The 20,318-nt window shown below is 42.9% G+C and overlaps 1 protein-coding gene across 3 annotated transcripts in view; it reads left to right on the top strand.

Annotated features, from left to right (window-relative positions):
* The window catches only part of LOC126457325 (esterase FE4-like), a 112,316-nt gene that overhangs the window by 76,496 nt on the left and 15,502 nt on the right, over positions 1-20,318 (top strand). For all 3 annotated transcript variants that reach the window (XM_050093521.1, XM_050093523.1, XM_050093522.1), the window contains exons 9-10: positions 1,569-1,750; positions 6,721-6,853. In XM_050093521.1, the coding sequence (XP_049949478.1) occupies positions 1,569-1,750; positions 6,721-6,853 (315 nt within the window). The remainder of the gene's footprint in view (positions 1-1,568; positions 1,751-6,720; positions 6,854-20,318) is intronic.

The following is a 20,318-nucleotide window of genomic DNA, read 5'->3' as shown; positions in this document are numbered from 1 at the left end:
AGCGCTTTGGTGAATTTAACGATAATCCTGCTTCCAGCACAGGCATAAAAATCGGTACCAAGTATCCTGGGCTGCATGTCACTGTCCGCTGCTTGGCGCTACAGCGCTCGCGGTGTTCCTCCTGGGAGTCCAGCGTCAGTATGCGGGTCTACTGTATCAATTCTTTGGGCCTGGTGATGAGGTGTTTCACACAGTCATCTGGAGTACCGTCCGGCTGTAAGGAGAGCGATGGATCCTTGTCGTTCCAGCCTCTTGACTGTGAGGCAAAAGAGGTTAAGAAGCCGGTTGTGCCTTGCTTCGATATGTTGTGTACGAATGTCGTGACGGTCAGTATTACATTCCGATCGCTCTGTTCATCAGTGTATATTGAGAGCACATCTCCCAGTGATTTATTGAAGCTGCTCCCCTACTTGCTCCATCTGTCTGTCCATCTTTCCCTATCCATCCCATCCTGCCAACTGTCCCAGTCTATCGCCTGTTCTGTCTGCCTCAACCTTCACTATGCTAAACATCGTGATAACAGGCTGATAGTACTCTTAACACAAAATGCCTGTCGTGCAGGGCAGCCTACCCGTTGGGGTATGGTGTGGGGTGTCGGTTGCACTGTTTTGCACATCCCTAGATGCTGAAGTCCGATCTCTGGTGACCTACAGAGAAGGGAAGCAACCCATATATTCATGCAAATTAACTAAAGAAAACCATAATGCCGTGCAACGGAAGCGATTTACTTAATAATAATAAGGGTGGGCCAACACGTAGACGATAGCGGTACCTCACCACTCACAAAAACAAATTAATGAAATCCATCGTACACTGCAATTCCAGTTGTGTAGGTTTCTTTTTAAACTTATTTTCCTTATATTCTTGAATAATTTGTTCGTGTTATTTTTAGATTGTGTCTTTGTTTTGTGGGGGTGTGTTCGGTAATTGTGCGATTTTTGTCGTTTTTCGTTCCCTCTGTTCTGGAGAAATTCATGTGTGTTGTTTTTCGATTATCTTCTTGTTTTGTGTGTGTGTGGGAGGGGGGTGGGGGGAGGGGGCGGCACGTTTGGTATCGCTGTCGTATCATTCGATTCCAGTTTTGGGTTTTCTACCTTTTTTCGTTATGATTATTGTAGACGTATTCGTCTGCGTTATTTTTAGGTTGTTTCGTTACTTTGGAATAATCTTAGCTTTACTACTTTTTCTGTCCCTTCCCAGAACCTTTTAATGCCTGCTTTTGTCCCGTTACTCTCATGTCAATAGCGGACTGAAATATTTCGCACGTATTTCATATTTGTTATCGACCGTGATGTATCTTATGGTCACCATCTTGAAGTATGTAATTGGCCTATTATTAAATTTTATCTGTGGTTGTCTCCGTACCTCTTCCAAACTACGCTCTTTTTTCGAAATATGACGTTCAAGGCTCAAAGCAGACGGCTGGAGTCGGGCCTTGCTGTATTCCCTTGTTTACATATCAGTGCAGTTTGTTTACAGAGACTATTCATATTCGATTTTTGTAAAAGTTTGTATTTTCATCTCTCTTGTCAGATCATTTGGCTCTGAGTAAACTGCATTTATTTCAGCTGGTGGGCAGTTGTCCACAGAAGAACAAGTGTCGAAACTAAGTCAAAGCTTTGACGAAACAATAGCTTGTGATCTGCGACTTCCGACGAGGGAGGAACAGCTAGGCGCTGCTCAGTCAATAAAACAGTTCTATTACAACGACAGTGACATTACACTGCAGAAAAACTACACCACGGCTCTGGTAAGTCAGGACCGCTAAGTATCATACTAAAAACTCATCTTTCTCTCTAGTTATGTTGTAATCACTTAAGCGGTGAACACTGTTATCTGAAGGAATTACCACTGCACGTACATGCATCTTAATCAGAAATGTATGATACTTTTAAAATTGCAGATATCCAGTACATTTTGGTTTCCTTGAAAAAGAATTTGTTATTTTCGTTATCTAAACTTCTCCGAGAGAAAATGTAAATTAATTCTAATGATTCAAATGTGCTGATGAAATCTCTGAAAATGGGTTTTCAAAGTATTACTTGCAATGTTTAAAGCGACAATAGAGTGAGGATATAAATTTATATTTTCTGCTTACGTTATTCCCTGAATTTTAATCATGACTATACGCAATGGCCCGCAGACAAAATTATCGATACGCCAGACATGTTGTCCGACCGTACGTTCAGGATGCTAACCGTGCCATGCGGGGGCGGTACAGTACTTTCACCTGTAAGCCAACATGCTTTTAGGCAAATGCTGCCGTCACACAACAAACATTCAGACCCCTCACTGAAAGTGTTCTCAGCAGAGTTGAATCCGTCGTAGAGGCAAAGGTTGGACATCTCACGTATTAATGTCCAGTAACAGATGTCCAGACACTTTTGAAAAGATAGTAAAAGATAGTGCAAGTAAAGTGAATTTTCCGACACTAGCTAACGTTTATTTATGACTAATATTTATTTTTACTTGTACTGTGTTTCGTGATGTGCATTACAGCAGTAGAGCTTGTTCTTATAATATTCGGTTCTTCTTCCTTCCAAGAAATGTCCATCTTATTTATATGTGACTAATCATAATAGTTGTAATTCGAAGTATTTGTTCCGCGATGTAGTAAATCCTAGTAATCAAAACTGTGTCTCTTGCGTTTGAATAAATCGCTATTGATGAAACGTTACAGGCGCCACATGATCTCCGTGTTGTTTAACACGTTTGTCGGTGTCACTGGACAGAACCCACGACTAGTATTGCCAATTGCTCTTTATCCCTTGCAGTACAACTTAAAATGTGAAAATTCTATACTAGGTTTATTTTCTTTACTTCTTCTTCGACTTGTACCACTACAAGTGATCCAATCGTGAAAGCTGTTAACCCCTCCTCAACCACTGTACAATCAATATAGAATTCCCACGATTCCACTCTTAGTTCTTCTCTGGACCCACATTACCATCTTCTTAAGCCACCTGTCATTGTTCATTCCTTTATCATGCGCAAACCACTGCAGACTTTTATTCTCCAGTCTGCTCGTTATGGACTGTGTCACTTCCATTTTTCTCCTTTTTAGATTTTTTTATTTTATTTTCACGGTTGATCTGGAGGCATCTTGTCATGAAATCTAATTCCATTATCCTAACTTATCTCATTTTTTATCCTAAGTGGCCACATTTCTGCAGCATAAGTAGCTGTATTCTCAATGACACTACGGAATATCCTTTTTCATTCTGTTAAATAATATTATTGTTCTCAGCTTTTTCGCTCGTTCAGTCATCGCTGATTTCGTGTCAACATTTCTGTCGCAGGTTCCGCCACTGGATATAACAGAAACCAAATACTTGAAACTATCGGTTTTTAATTTCCAACCTTCGAGAACTAAATCAGTTCCTGTTTCAGAAAAACGCATCTGTTGTATCTTATCAGAATTAATTTTTTGACCTGATCTTGTGTATTACTTCTGCAACTTATCTATACTGCTGGCCATTAAAATTGCTACACCACGAAGATGACGTGCTACAGACGCGAAATTTAACCGACAGGAAGAAGATGCTGAGATATGCAAATGATTAGCTTTTCAGAGCATTCACACAAGGCTGGCGCCGGTGGCGACACCTACAACGTGCTGACCTGAGGAAAGTTTCCAACCGATTTCTCATACACAAACAGCAGCTTACCGGCGTTGGCTGGTGAAACGTTGTTGTGATGCCCCGTGTAAGGAGGAGAAATGCGTACCATCACGTTTCCGACTTTGATAAAGGTCGGATTTTAGCCTATCGCAAATGCGGTTTATCGTATCGCGACATTGCTGCTCGCTTTGGTCGAGATCCAATGACTGTTAGCAGAATATGGAATCGGTGGGTTCAGGAGGGTAATACGGAACGCCGTGCTGGATCCCAACGGCCTCATATCACTAGCAGTCGAGATGACAGGCATCTTATCCGCATGGCTGTAAGGGATCGTGCAGCCACGTCTCTATCCCTGAGTCAACAATGGGGACGTTTTCAAGACAACAACCATCTGCACGATCAGTTCGACGACGTTTGCAGCAGGATGGACTATCAGCTCGGAGACCATGGCTGCGGTTACCCTTGACGCTGCATCACAGACAGGAGCGCCTGCGATGGTGTACTCAACGATGAACCCGGGTGCACGAATGGCAAAACGTCATTTTTTCGGATGAATCCAGGTTCTGTTTACAGCATCATGATGGTCGCATTTGCGTTTGGAGATATCGCGGTGAACGCACGTTGGAAGCGTGTATTCGTCATCGCCATACTGGCGTATCACCTGGGATGTTGGTATGGGGTGCCATTGGTTACACGTCTCGGTCAACTCTTATTCGCATTGACGACACTTTGAACAGTGGACGCTACATTTCAGATGTGTTACGACCCGTGGCTCTACCCTTCATTCGATCCCTGCGAAACCCTACATTTCAGCAGGATACTGCACGACCGCATGTTGCAGGTCCTGTACGGGTCTTTCTGGATACAGAAAATGTTCGACTGCTGCCCTGGCCAGCATATTCTCCAGATCTCTCACTAATTGAAAACGTCTGGTCAATGGTGACCGAGCAACTGGCTCGTCACAATACGCCAGTCACTACTCTTGATGAACTGTGGTATCATGTTGAAGCTGCATGGACAGTTGTACCTGAACACGCCACCCAAGCTCTGTTTGACTCAATGCCCAGGCGTATCAAGGCCGTTAGTAGGCCAGAGGTGGTTGTTCTGGGTACTGATTTCTGAGGATCTATGCACACAAATTGCGTGAAAATGTAATCACATGTCAGTTCTAGCACAATATATTTGTCCAATGAATACCCATTTATCATCTGCATTTCTTCTTGGTTTAGCAATTTTAATGGCCAGTAGTGTAAGATGTGTTCCATCTCTTGTCTGCTGTTTTCGAAAATGATTGCGTCATCTGCAAAAAAAATTGTGAATGCATTCCGTCCTGTCCAATTAACATACTTAGTCCTTAACAATTTTTCTACCATGCCTTTAGCGCTTGCTCTGTGTATATCTTAAAAAGTAAAAGTGACAATCTACAACTAAGCTTAAGATATTTAGTGGTTCTAAAGCTTTCTGTTTTTCATTTTCCAATCTTTACTTTGGCTTCTGTCTCCTTGTACTTTCTCATGATTATATTAATTCACTTATCACTTACTTTTAATCTGTTCATGGCAGATGCAGTCTCAGAGCTTGGTATGGTGTTGTACGCTTTTTTCAAATCCACAAAAGTCATATGCATTTCTCTGTTACTAGCTCTATTCTTTCCAGTTGCTAATATAGGACAGTGGATGTTATCCGAACGTGATCTACCAGCCCTTGAGGTCACTTTGTTCCTCTGAGAGATACGCCGTATTCTGCTCAATCTTTTCTTGAGGGATACTAAGAAAAGTATTCCCCCGCAATATGAACAAGACTTATTTACTTACACATGAAATTTTTTAAAAAGCTATTTTTCTAGACAGTGATAAATGTTACACGAGAGGTATTATTTTTGTTTTGTTTTAATGCAGCTCCATGTAGTAATTCGTGTGAAAAATAAATTGAAATTTGTTACAATTTTTTTCGCCTGGAAACATTGAAACAATTTTCGTACCAATGCACTCTGAGTTCGATGAAAAACCATAAATATGATCTAAAAACTGTCACATGAAATACGACGGCGGGTTGTGAATGAAGTACGATCACGTTGCACTTTCGTGATTGAATGTTTAAGGCAGATTATAGTGCAGTGATTTCATAGATTATGAGCGCGAATAATGACAGTTTCGAGTAGGTATTTACGTCGAACAAGGTAAGAGTTTCGCCAAGTTATTTTAACAATTTTTTCTCTAGCTATGATGGACAGGTGCACTAGGTAATAGCAACTGTTACAAATTCGTATCGTTTTCGGCAGCGAAGTAATAATCCCCTATCATTGTCATACTGCACGTCTGAGATTGTCTCACAAGGTGTATTACATCTACATATGTAATTCGGAGGCCACCGCATGAGGAGTGACGAAGGTTGCATTTGGATGCTGGCTTTTGTTCCCGTCATTTTTACGCGGAACGAAAGAAATTGCACTTAACGTTGAGGCTTGTTCCCTTCTCAACACTCCCTATAAGCTCATGCCGCATCCATGGCTCTTCAGACTGCCGTCGATGATGTCTACTGTTATCTTTGCCTGTCCCACTGAAGAGAAGAAAAAAGCCTTTTAAAATCTTTCCGGGTAAGATGGCAGCTAAAATCGAAATAATGCAGGTGTCATTAACTCCGCGCTATCGTATGCCGATGAAAGCAAAGTACGGCAAGAAAGCAGGTAAAAATTCTAGTAATTTGACTTCGAATTAGCAAAGCTAAGAGAATAGTCGGCGTAATTCATGCTTTATAGTCAGAACACAATCCTTTTTGATGGCCGCTATACACAGTGCACACACGCGTAAGGTTAGTGAAGAAACAGTGTTTAGTCTTGTTTTAATAGGCTGTTACTTTGGTTCTTGGCAGAATTAAGAACAGAAAACACGCAATACTTGTGTAACAATCATAAGTTTGGTTTTGTAACCTAGTAAGCTGACTTAAAGAGACGTTTATTATTACAGTAAGCGATAGCTAAAAAGTTATCTCACGACCAATTGCTCACAATGTCATTAAGTTAACCGACGACTAGAAGAAAGAAGTACGTGAGATAAACGTATAGTAATTTCGTTGACGTCTCTGCGATTTTCTCTTCCAGCTGAGTTCGCATCTCTTTTTTGTGGAAGGAGTGGACGCTGCGATCAGAAACATGGCCCAGTACTCTTCAGAGCCTCTGTACTACTACCAGTTTGCCTACAATGGTCCGACTACTCAGTTCCCAGGTGGTCCAGGTAAGAAATGACCTTCTCAGATCCAATACTTTGCAAATTACTATTTTAAAGCCGCCAACTATATAAGTAAATTAAACATAGTTATATAATTACAAATTTTGCTAAAGATTTCAAAAATGTCGGTATGTAATCTCATGCTTCGAAAATAGCGAGGCCCAAATAAATATTTATCTTGTAGTTATTTACTTCATAGCAGATGGCGGATACAAAACATGAGTAAAGCATTGCGGTGGCATGGTATAGTAAAAGTGCTTTTGATATTTAAAGGAGCTCGAGGATAAATAATAAATATATGACATTCTTTCCAGTCTTTATATAATTTGTTGTCACTGCGGTGGGTGCGAGTACAAGTAACCAGCAAAGAAATGTGATACGTCTTGTGGCGGTTGAGGTGCAATGAGAACACAACCCAGATAAACAATGTAGAACAGTTTCATTAATAATAGAAGAGTACCCGGTGTACGTATTCATTCCACTCATCTCTTTGACTATCTCAGCCCTCTACCTCTCCCTGTCCACCTGCACCACCCATTCTCCTCTTTGTCAATCTGCTCCACCACCCTCTGTCCATCTGTTCCTCCCCATCTGTCCATCTTTTCCTGCCCCTCTAATTCGATCTTCCTTCCCCTCTCTTTGTCAATGTCCACCTTCCCCTCTCACTCTCTATCTCCTCCTCCCCACTCTCCCCCTCCTCGTCCTCATCTCTCTCGGTCCATCTCCTCCAACTTCCTCTCCCTGTTCACCTCCTTCCTTTCCGTTTTGTCTCCATCTCCTCCTCTCACCTATCTCTGTCGATCACCTCTTCTTCCCTTCCTCTGTTAATTTCCTCCTCTCCTTCTGTCTGTTAATCTTCTCCCCCCCCCCCTTCCCTCCATCTTCTCTCTGCTTATATCTTCCTCCCCATCCTCTTTCCTTTTTCTGTCCACGTCCTCCCCTCTCTCTGTCCATTCTCCCACCTCTATCTCTATCCATCTCCTCTTCCACCTAATTGTGCATATCTCCTCCTTCCCCTTGCTGTCTGTCCATCTGTTCACCCCCCTTCTATCTCCACATTATGGCACTCAGCCCAATAGAATGCTGGTAGTTCTTACACCTACAGTATTTCTTTCCAGATTGTAACTAATGTGTGTACCAAATTTGATTGAAATCATTTCACGTGTTTAGTATGAGCTATTTGCCTGTGGCTTCGCCCACATACGCACAAGTCAAATATGTTTCACACATATTTAGCGTATTTCACGATATCTGTAGACATATGTCGCCCTGCAGTTTCATTTTCGAGCAACTCAATGTTTGTGACGTCATACATCCTGTACTGTATGTTGTATAACGATATATTTTTGTAGGTATATTCAGCGGCATACGTGGATACCGTCTGCGAAATGTGTTGCGAATAGAGTTAATAGTAATGAAGTAATAAATTAAAACACCATGCATGATGCGGGAGTTACTCACGCATCTTAGTGTTTATGGCGTCGTATCTCTTTAACTAAGTGTCGTACAATGATGTAATTTATCTAGTACATTCATTGGTGAATGTGAATACGGTCTGAAAACTGCGTTACGAATACAATTAGTAGTAAGTAGGTAATAGATCAAAACATCGTGCTTCATGTGGCAGTTTTAGTGCAAGAACAACGAAAATGCAGTAAGTGATAAACTTTTTCCCTTTCATCACTCTGTGGGGGTCTTGAGCGAGAAAAAGTTGAGTAAAGGTGCTTACATTTTTAAGTACTGGATGGCTGAAGTATGGGTATCCTCACGTTGTGGACTACGCTGCTTTCCATCCTCATCCCAACCTCTCTGACAGGTGCGTGGTGTTCATACCCATGGTGATGCTTTCCAGACAGGAAATGATACATGTACCAAGCTTGGTTTAGATCAGTCCAGTAGTTTAGGAGGAAATGTTGAACATATGTACATACATATATACATACATAAATACATTTTTATAATTTGTATGGATGAATCAACCAAAAGCTTCTCTACAATAGTTTGCGAAAGTTTGTGATCAGCACTGAATTTGCACAAGTCTGAATTTGGGCTGAAGACCGTAATGATGAAGCACACGAAGTTCGATATTGACTTTGAAGTAGAAAAAAGTAATGTAGTGAAGGTCAAAGTCGATAACAAGTTCCTGGTCATCTCCAAAGCAGGTGCAAAGTTATCATGAAGGGGAAGACAGATCCAGACGGCTCTGTAGTTTGACGACAGCTGAAGTGGCACGGCGTCATACCTAGTGAAGTTTCCAATTGGGACCGTGATTGAAGAACTGCAGATGCAGCCAGCTTGGGGCTCGGCAGAAGACTGGTTTAGAGCAATACTGGGCCGCCCTATAAACACAGACAGCGTAGAGATACTAGTCTACAGGAACAATTTGAGATGAAGTGTCTTGCAGAAGTATTCGTCTCCGAAGGGCTGGCGCCCTCTAGCAGCAATCGCACTGTTTCCACCTGGCCTAGTCAGTACGTACGAATGTAGTTCTGTCATCTGTAGAGTTGTAAAACTACCATGGACTACCGTACACTATTGTTAGTAAGCGATGACTGTGTCAATTTTCCTATCAGCTTCGATCGGTTATCATACCGTTTTACCTGTACGTTAGATGTGTTGCGTACCTAGCCGGCGTTAGCTGATAACGATCGCTTCCTTTCCGGTTGTGATCAGTTTTCCCCTTTGTTCCCCTAATTCATACTTACTAGATTCCCCAAAAACCGGAAGCGGTTAACTGTCTAAAAACTGAGACAAATTGTGTCACGAAATTTCAACCCTGGATAGCTGATACCAGTAGGAGCCAAAAGCACTAATGTTGGGTAGGTCGACAACGCACAATTTTTAAACTACTGAAACTTGGTGACACTCGCTCCCATTGGCCGCGGGATTGCCCTGTTGCCGTATGCTCCGGACAACGCATGACCGCGAATGCTTTGCCTGTCGCAGATCGCGATGCATCCAAGGCGGCCCGCACGCTCGGTCGTAGCGAGCCAGCTTTCCACTCTGGGGGCGAATCCGCCGGCGTCCCGACACATCCTTTGACGTTTTATGATAAGACGTACCAAGAAGAAACCCGTGAATAGCTGTTAGTTCGCGTACAGAAAATATTTTACAAATTGTGTCGGCCCTGAAAAGGGCCTCTTTTGTAGCTAGGACTTTGTTTACTTAAAGCGAGTGGTCGATCTGGCGACCCTCTGACGCGACACAAGCTTGCTAACGTCGAACTATGTTTTGCCGAACTCTTTCAAAGATTCCTGGCTTTGCCCTGATGTGATTGGCGGCATGTTCAATGCGATCCATTAATTCCTCTTCGTTTGTAGGTGGTTCGCGTCCCGGTGTGTGAACTAGAACTTTGAAGAATCCCCACAGGAAAAAGTTCGATGGCATGAGGCCTGGCAATCGCGGGGGCCATGTCCTACGAGCACCTCTGCTAATTACCTGGCCGTCGAAGAGTTCATTTAAATATCCGCGCACAGCACGACAGTTATGTGCGGGAGTCCCATCATGCTGCAACCACATCCGTAGCCATATGTCCAGTGGAAAATCTTTCAACAGGCCGGGTAGAGTTTCTTGCAAAAAGTGAAGGTAATTTGCCCCGGCAAGTCGAGGAGATAGGCGGACCGGCCCAATCAGATGGTCGTGATGTCACGTGAGGATTTCCCCTTGCCCGGTAATGAACGTTTCGAGTGTTTAAAGTCCATACCGATGGAAGGTGCATTCGTCGATAAACAACACAATGGCGGGGAAGTCGGGATCTCCTGTAACACATCGCAGAAACCACCGGAAAAACCCTAGCCTGTGTTCATTAGTCCACCACAGGATTTACGTCTTGGACAGTGTGGAAACTAAATGGATGCTGGCCGTCATCCCTCAAAACCTCCCAGAGTAACCGATGAGTGAACCCCATGTCGTGTCCAACCGCTCGAGTACTTGTCGTAGGTGCTTCCTCGAAGCGCTCGAGAACAGTCCCTTCAAATGCAGATTCACGTCGTGTTCGAGGTCTTTCAGCATCACCATCATATCCCACTAACGAGTCTGTTTCGCCAAGTCGCCGGTGAACTGCTGTAAACGTTTGCGCGTGTGGGTGGCGTCTTGTTGGGTATGGTTTCTCATACAACCGTCGAGCTTCATGTGCATTACCGTCGACTTGTCCATAAACAAAAACCAAACGAGTACGGTGCCGCTGTGCTTTCTGTATGACTAAATCGCAGGTGGTGTGTGTGCTCCGAAGCGAAGTTTACGTGTGAATGCCTCTGACGTGAGGTGGAGACAAACAACAAGCCCTATTCGACACGTGTGCGTAACACTTTGGGGCAGTTTAAGGGGCGAGGGACGTTTGTATGTGTGCCCGACAACCATAGCGCTGCCCGTAAACAGACGAACGGCAGCAGGGCAATTCCATGGCCAATCGGAGCGAGTGGCGCCAAGTTTCCGTACTTTAAAAATGATGCGTTGTCGACCTACACGACATTATTAATTTTGGTTCCTACTGCCATCAGCTATCCAGGGTTAAAATTTCGTGACACAATTTTTCTCCATCCTGTATACAGGGACGGTAACCTACAGAGCATTTTTGTTTTACGTGGCTATCCTCCTGACTATTACTGAAAAGTAAATAGTATCCATAGCAAAATTGAAATTGTCGATGTTTGATTCAGGTTTTATAAGAAAATCGTCGATTTTTAACGTGAATCAGAAGTAAAAATCAAGTAAACACTACTGATTTATCACATAACGCTACAAAACCCAATTTCCTCACAAAAACTGTAAAATGACATAAAAAACCACAAAACAATAACATATCAAACATCGCTTCAATACTTCGTTGAATTATATCAAACATGTTTCTGCAATTCATAAAAAAACTTCCACATTTATCAGTAATAATGGGAAACTCTTGCCTTTGATCACGATGAAGAAAGTTCTATTGAGTTCAAAATAAGAACGATAATTCTACATATTTTTTATGTTCGTGCATGTAAACTGTACTTACAGCAAAAGTAATTGCTTTGGTTACATAAAGGTGTAGAAGCTAAGCGATCAACAAATTTGTGTTATAAAATGTAATTTTTATTCTGTAAGGATACAGAATACAGAATGGACTAGCAGTGAATGATGTGCGGTGGTAATTATGTGCATAAAAAAGGAGTGAAATAAAACAGAGAGAAACCGACTGCTTCAAGTTTCTTACACATTCATTTATGTTGCTTTCCCTACCAATGCTACCAATGCCACCGGTAATCCTACCGTTTCCTACTATATTCATGTCGTGAGCCAAAATTACCGAACCATTGTTCTGCTACAGCGCAACTCTAGTCTTCCGCTGATTTAGGTCATACGGGTCAGTACGCTCGCATACCACACGTGTGGAGGGGTAGCAGGCCTGCTGGTGGGCGGCCAGTACACCAAAGAATATTCTTATTTAGCTGTTGGGTGAAACATATTCCAATATGAGAGAAGGATTGAACACAAAGTGGACCTGCGCAGGAAATAAAGTTATAATTACACAAGAAGAAGTGCTGTAGCTAAACACACAAGACAGATCCAATAGTTCGTGCAGCCTCAAGTTTTAATATGAATAGCTATTTCTTTGACTTTGAGTAGATCGACCGTAAAGGCAAATTTGTGCAGCCTCCTTCAATCAAAGTGCTTTTATTTGTCTGCTAGTTCTCTGTATTCACAGGGTGGCCCCTCTGATGTTTCACCACTACATCAGTTTCTGCTTACATCGTATCACTATAGCCCTCAGCGCGTTTACTGTCTTCCATGTCTTCCAAGGAAAAACGTGGTTATCACGAAGTTCCTCTTTAATATTCTTAAACTGACGCCTGCTTATGTACACTCAACACTACTAGGTACTCACTGGAGAGTAGAGTCAGAGAAACATTTCAGTACAGCACTCAGGAATAATATGAAACATGTAATTTTTTTCGTTTTACGTTCGGGGTTCCCAAAAGAGTTAATGTTACCTCACTTTTAACGTGTATTGAAAATAATATGTAATAAGATGGACTCTACCCATAAACCACTTCTCTCAAAACGCCATAGTTAGATTCATGCCTAGATCTGACTGAAATGTAGTTTTCCCCTTTGTTCCCCTAATTCAAACTTGTGCTCATACGACTATGTATGGTAATCATATGTGGAACAGATGCACTATAAACTAGAACACGAAATGATTTGTTCAGACATACTTAACTAACTACTTGAGGAAGCTGTAGAGGGTAAAAACTGTAGAGCAAGACGGAAATTGGAATACATCAACCAAATAATTGAGGAGGTCGGTTGCGAGTTGCACTACACTGGGATGAAGAGGAGAGGAATTCGTGGCGGGCCGCATCAAACCAATTCGAAGACTGACGACTCAAAAAAAAAAAGCTTAACTGAGATATGAAGTACTAGGGTATATTCGATATGTGGAGTTCAGTATACAACTGTACGTTCAATTAAAACGTAACCCTCAACTGTAGGCCGAAGACACTAGGCTTCCTATAAATAATTTTTACCTATGAACTGGGTGGGATATACACACATCAAAAAAAGTTTTCCATCACCCCACTTCCCAGAACCCCTAAAGATAGACGTTAACTGTGGATATTGTATCACAGACACAGTCCCTTTGACTGTTCACAGATGTCACTAAACCCGCCCAAAGATGCAAACAACCATGCATGAGCAGCGCCTATTAGACGGAGGGGGTCCGATAGCCTATCAGTTCCAGCCATTCCACCAGGAAGGAGGCACATGGTTCGTGTTGTCTATAGTTCAACCATGCCTAGACGGTTAATACCGCGTTTCGATCGCGTCCGCATTGTTACTTTGTGCCAGGAAGGACTCTCAATAAGCGAAGTGTCCAGGAGTCTCGTAGTGAACCAAAGCGATGTTGTTCGGACATGGAGGAGATACAGAGAGACAGGAACTGTCGATGATATGTCTCGCTTAGGCCGCCCAACGGCTACTACTGCAGTGGATGACCGCTACCTACGGATTATGGCTCGGAGAAAACCTGACAGCAACGCCACTTTGATGAATAATGCTTTTCGTGCAGCCACAGGACGTCGTGTTACGACTCAAACTGTGCGCAATAAGTTGCATGATGCGCAACTTCACTCCCGACGTACAAGGCCAGATCCACCTTTGCAACTACGACACCATGCAGCGCGGAACAGATGGGCCCAACAACATGCCAAATGGGCCGCTCAGGATCGGCATCACGTTCTCTTCACCGATGAGTGCCGCATATTCCTTCAACGAGACAATCATCGGAGACGTGTTTAGGGGCAACCCCGTCAGGCTGAACGTCCTAGACACACTGTCCAGCGAGTGCAGCAAGGTGGAGGTTCCCTGCTGTTTTGGGATGGCATTATGTGGAGCCGACGTACGCCGTTGGCGGTCATAGAAGGCGCCGTAACGGCTGTACGATATGTGAATGCCATCCTCCGGCCGATAGTACGAGGTGCATTCAAGTTCTAAGGCCTCTGATTTTTTTTCTCTGGACTGTAAAGAGATAGAAACAGTGCATTGTTTTAAAATAAGGCCACGTTCATTGTCAATACGTCCCAGAGATGGCAGCACCGTACGGCAGATGGAATTTTACCGCCAGCGGCGAGAATGAGAACTGTTTTAAACACTTAAAATGGCGACGTTTTCCTTACTTGAACAGCGTGCAATCTTTCGTTTTCTGAATTTGCGTGGTGTGAAACCAATTGAAATTCATAGACAGTTGAAGGAGACATGTGGTGATGGTGTTATGGATGTGTCGAAAGTTCGTTCGTGGGTGCAACAGTTTATTGAAGGCAGAACATCGTGTGACAACAAACCGAAACAACCTCGGGCTCGCACAAGCCGGTCTGACGACATGATCGAGAAAGTGGAGAGAATTGTTTTGGGGGATCGCCGAATGACTGTTGAACAGATCGCCTCCAGAGTTGGCATTTCTGTGGGTTCTGTGCACACAGTCCTGCATGACGACCTGAAAATGCGAAAAGTGTCATCCAGGTGGGTGCCACGAATGCTGACGGACGACCACATGGCTGCCCGTGTGGCATGTTGCCAAGCAATGTTGACGCGCAACGACAGCATGAATGGGACTTTCTTTTCGTCGGTTGTGACAATGGATGATACGTGGATGCCATTTTTCAATCCAGAAACAAAGCGCCAGTCAGCTCAATGGAAGCACACAGATTCATCGCCACCAAAAAAATTTCGAGTAACCGCCAGTGCTGAAAAAATGATGGTGTCCATGTTCTGGGACATCGAGGGCGTAATCCTTACCCATTGCGTTCCAAAGGGCACTACGGTAACAGGTGCATCCTACGAAAATGTTTTGAAGAACAAATTCCTTCCTGCACTGCAACAAAAACGTCCGGGAAGGGCTGCGCGTGTGCTGTTTCACCAAGACAACGCACCCGCACATCGAGCTAACGTTACGCAACAGTTTCTTCGTGATAACAACTTTGAAGTGATTCCTCATGCTCCCTACTCACCTGACCTGGCTCCTAGTGACTTTTGGCTTTTTCCAACAATGAATGACACTCTCCGTGGTCGCACGTTCACCAGCCGTGCTGCTATTGCCTCAGCGATTTTCCAGTGGTCAAAACAGACTCCTAAAGAAGCCTTCGCCGCTGCCATGGAATCATGGCGCCAGCGTTGTGAAAAATGTGTACGTCTGCAGGGCGATTACGTCGAGAAGTAACGCCAGTTTCATCGATTTCGGGTGAATAGTTAATTGGAAAAAAAATCGGAGGCCTTAGAACTTGAATGCATCTCGTACAATCATATCGGCAGCATATTGGCGAGGCATTCGTCTTCATGGGCGACAATTCGCGCCCCCATCGTGCTCATCTTGTGAATGACTTCCTTCAGGATAACAACATCGCTCGTCTTGAGTGGCCAGCATGTTCTCCAGACATGAACCCTATAGAACAAGCCTGGGGTGGATTGAAAAAGGCTGTTTATGAAAAACGTAACCGACCAACCAACTGCTTTTCCCGCGGTTTTAAAAATTCATCATTTAACATCGATGTTTTGTAGTTAATTATTATCGGTCATCGATGTTTAGGTGTCGATGACGAAATCGAAATCAGCATCGACTATGTGGCACATCCCCCATCTCTCATCTGATCCACTGAACATCAGTGTAGCTGAGTTGGAGAATGTTTCAAATCCTCACAAATAACCAGCATATGCATACAATGGTTGGGCTGTAGGAATCGTAAAACCTTTTAGGGCTTGTTTCTGAATTATTGCAATTTTTCTCGTATCTATTTAACGGTGAGCATCCGATTGTGACTACATCTCACAGTATGAAATCCTATTCAACGTTTTCCACTGTATGGACGACTAATTTCTGGCGACAGTGCTTCGAAAGTCAAATAGGAGTAAAGTCCGTCTAGGGTAATATCGTTCTACAGTTCAGAGTTCCTTCTAGAATGACATAATGAGAACCAGTTTCCACGTACTTCTGTCAGTAACATGTATAATGTACGACTGAAGGCTACATCATTTTCATATCATAATCTTGCTGCAAATATGGCTCAGCAGTACCTCTATTTTATACCATGATTAGCTGAGTAACCGGCGTTGCCCGGGTGTGTATTTATTCCAATCTTCTATTAGGCCCTCTCCTCCATCCCGCCTTCTCTGTCCATCTCCTGCCACCCCCCCCCCCCCCCTCTCTGATCATCTCCCTGGTCCCTTCTATCTTATCTGTCCACCTCCTCCGCTTATCACTCTCTGTCCATCTTCTCCTCTCTCTCTCTCTCTCTCTCTCTCTATCTCCATAGGTTCTTCCCCCCTCTCTATTTCCTTCTCTCTTGCCGGCCGGTGTGGCCAAGCGGTTAAAGGCGCTACAGTCTGGAACCGCGTGACCGCTACGGTCGCAGGTTCGAATCCTGTCTCGGGCATGGATTTGTGTGATGTCCTTAGGTTAGTTAGGTTTAAGTAGTTCTAAGTTCTAGGGGACTGACGACCTTAGAAGTTAAGTCCCATAGTGCTCAGAGCTATTATTTCCTTCTCCCCCTGCTTTGTCCATCGTCACCTTCCCTTCTAAATAAATCTTACCCTCCCCCTCTATCCGTCCACCTCCGCCTCCCCCTACCCCTCTCTCTGTTCACCTCCATCTCCTCCTCCCCCTTTCCTCCTCCCCTGTGCATATCTTCCTCCCTAATATCACTCGCCACCTTCTCCCCCTCTCTCTTTCGAACTTCTCCTGCCCCCTCTCTCTGTCCAGCTCCTCCACTTCCCTTTCTCTGTCTGTTTCCTCCTTCCTCTCTCTCTGTCCATGACCACCTTCCCCCCCCCATCTCCTCCTTCCCCCCACTGTCTGTCCATTTCTTCTCCTCCACCTTCTCTCTCCATCACCACGTTATCATCCCCACCCCAATAGGAAGTTGGTGGTTCTCGCCCCCACAGTATTTCTTTCCAGATAGTGAGTAACATTGTTCCAAGTTTTGTTGAAATTGATCACAGAGTTTAGGAGGAGCTTTGCTCAGGTTCAAACATGTCACGTATATTTGACTCATATTTATCACACTTCATACATATTTGTACATGTATTTTACGTGTCTCTCTAGCGAATTGTGCCCTGCTGTTTCCTTTTCATGCAGGTCAATATTTATGACGTCATATCTCCTAAACTTCGTGTCGTACATTGATACACTTTAGCAGTTGCATTCAATAGTATATGTAGATACTGTCTCCAAAAGATATTGCGAACGGAGCCAGTAGAGTTAGTGAAGTTCTGAAATTATGTGTAAAGTTTCTTGCAAGTCACTAAATGTTCTCATTCTCAAATACTGGATGTATATAGGCTGGCTATTTGAGCGACGTGAGCTACCCTCCTTTGAGAGGTAAGAGATTCTTGTTCCCACAGTGTTGCGTGTACCAAGTTTGGTTTAAATTGATCCAGTGGTGTAGGAGGAGATGTTAAGCATGAATATATTTTTATAAGATACAGTTAAAAGGAAATAATTTGAATTAGGTCTGGCTAAATTAACAACTTAAAAGTGTCACATTCCTGATCTCATATTTTTTTCTTTACATTTTTCCACACTGATTTTCTCGCAGTTGAAACTATGCGAAATTGACGAGACTATTAGACACGGAGAGCAGCTTCTGATTACAAAGGATGGAAAGAGAAACTTTCCGAATGGTTTTTAATAGTTCATCCAGACATTCGTTTTAATCTGTTTAGAGAACCCACGGAAAATCTAAATCTGCATGGTTGTACCGGGATTCGAACCTCATATTTCCATAGATTGATTCAATTGCCTAAACAACTGTACAAGGTGCTCAGTTTTGACAAAGTGAAGACATAAATCTAGTACCAGTTTTATAGGCAACTCTATGTTCTATACTTGTGCTAGACGTTTGCGGATCACATTTCGCGTCCAGTATGCAACTCGCTCAAAAAATGATGGATACCGCTGACTCAGAGGCCGCCATGTTGGCATGACTCATAGGATATACCTATAATATATTTCGTTAGCAACTTGGCCGTTAAGTTCCTTACCAACCAGTGTTGACCCCTTTACGACTCAGACAGAAACTACGTCTAAGATTAATTATCAGCAATATGTTTAGAGATTCTGATCATAAAACATAGCCCCGTTGCACACTACTACTTTCCTGAAGTCAATGATCTGAACAGTTCTATATTCCTGATCATCTTTGTAATTTCATGTACGGTAACTAAAATCTAGTTTGAAGTACTTTTCAGTTACATATATCCTCCTTGCTTTTTGCACGAAGTTTTGAAAAGTGTATGATGGCCTGTGATTAAAAGTAAGTAATGGGCTACTCATACATAGAGCCCAAATGGACGCACGCTTAACATCTTCTGCCAGTGGTTACTAACTTAGGTTTGAACACATAACATATCTTTCATTTATTAGAAAAGGACTCCAAAACAAGTTTGATAAAATTCATCCGCATCTTACGTCTACAAAATGTATTAAGCGTTATAGACTGCCTTAAAAGAAATTTTGATGCGATTAAGACAAAATCACTGGTCTCATGGTCAAATGCTCTTAAACTGAGTTTGTATTACGATTTCTTCACAGTGGTATCCTCTCAGACATAAATATAATAATACTAGGCCCTTACAGAAAAGAGGCGAACTAAAACAGTAGGGAATTACCAAACACTTCATTTTGCCAGCATTTTCAAATTATTTCGGTAAAATTATACACAGTAACATTATAAAAGAGCAACAGAGAAAAACTTCGCGGTAGCAAATAATTACAGTTCGAAAACGGCTATCGATAGGGTATGCTATAGTTCTGTCCACAGACGATCGATGGAAAATGGAAATGAGCGTTTGGCGTCATTGGCCGGGAGGCCCCTCGCGGGGCAGGTCCGGCCGCCATATCGCAGGTCTTATTACATTCGGCGCCACATTGGGCGACCTGCACGCCGGATGGGGATGAAATGATGATGAACACAACACAACACCCAGTCCCTGAGCGGAGAAAATCTCCGACCCAGCCGGGAATCGAACCCGGGCCCAGAGGACGGCAATCCGTCACGCTGACCACTCAGCTACTGGGGCGGACAGACGATCGATTAGAATTAATAAATAAGAAATTGTTGCCGTTAAGAACAATTTGTGATCTAGCTAAAACGATTACTTGTGTGTTTTTTCGTGTTAAAATGAAAATAAAATGGAATAGTGCATATAGCCTGTCCCTGGCTTTTACTTTATCTGCCTGACAGAAAGCAGCGTGTATGATTACCATACTGATCACGTAGCAGCAGGTGCTCGGAACTGACGCGGTGTAACACAGGACTGTATTTTGGATGCTTTGTTGTTTACGCGTAAACGATATCCCATTTTCATTAGATACATTAATTAATTCAAATTGCTAACAAATGGACAGAATGCCGGATGATATCTTTGTAAATAAAAGGGTTTAGAAGTCACTCTGATTTACGGAATTATGTATGATAATGAAAGTAACTGACTATATCAGACCGAAAGAAACAACAACGAACTACATTAGCAGGCCAAAAAACGCTTTTTAAAGATTGATATTGTGAAATAATAATACTGCACGTGTGAATGAGGTAACAATAGAGATATAAGTAACTTACCTTATGTCAGGCGACTGAAAATCAGAAAAGTTTTTACTAAGAAATAACGGAACAGCTTTCCACTATCAAACTCACTGACAAGAATGATAATGCACGAGTATATTAGCGCTAGTATCAGCACATCGCGGCAGGCAACAGTATGATTCAGGTCAAAGGATTGGCAGTGACCACTTTATGACACCTTACCCTAATATTAGCATTGTAATACTAGAATATTTTACAAAGCTGAGTCAGTTTACTGTACCCGCGGCAAAATGCTCCTATCGGAACACATGAAAGACGATTATGTTCTTCTTTAAGAGATTGACTGAAAAGTGGGGTGCCAGCTACTTCAATCTACCTTACTCAACATTTTTAAAAATTTTCCCAAAAATTTTTG

Source organism: Schistocerca serialis, chromosome 2, assembly GCF_023864345.2.
Source record: "Schistocerca serialis cubense isolate TAMUIC-IGC-003099 chromosome 2, iqSchSeri2.2, whole genome shotgun sequence".
In the NCBI taxonomy this organism is placed as follows: domain Eukaryota; kingdom Metazoa; phylum Arthropoda; class Insecta; order Orthoptera; family Acrididae; genus Schistocerca; species Schistocerca serialis.
This window is presented reverse-complemented; position numbering and strand designations above follow the sequence as displayed.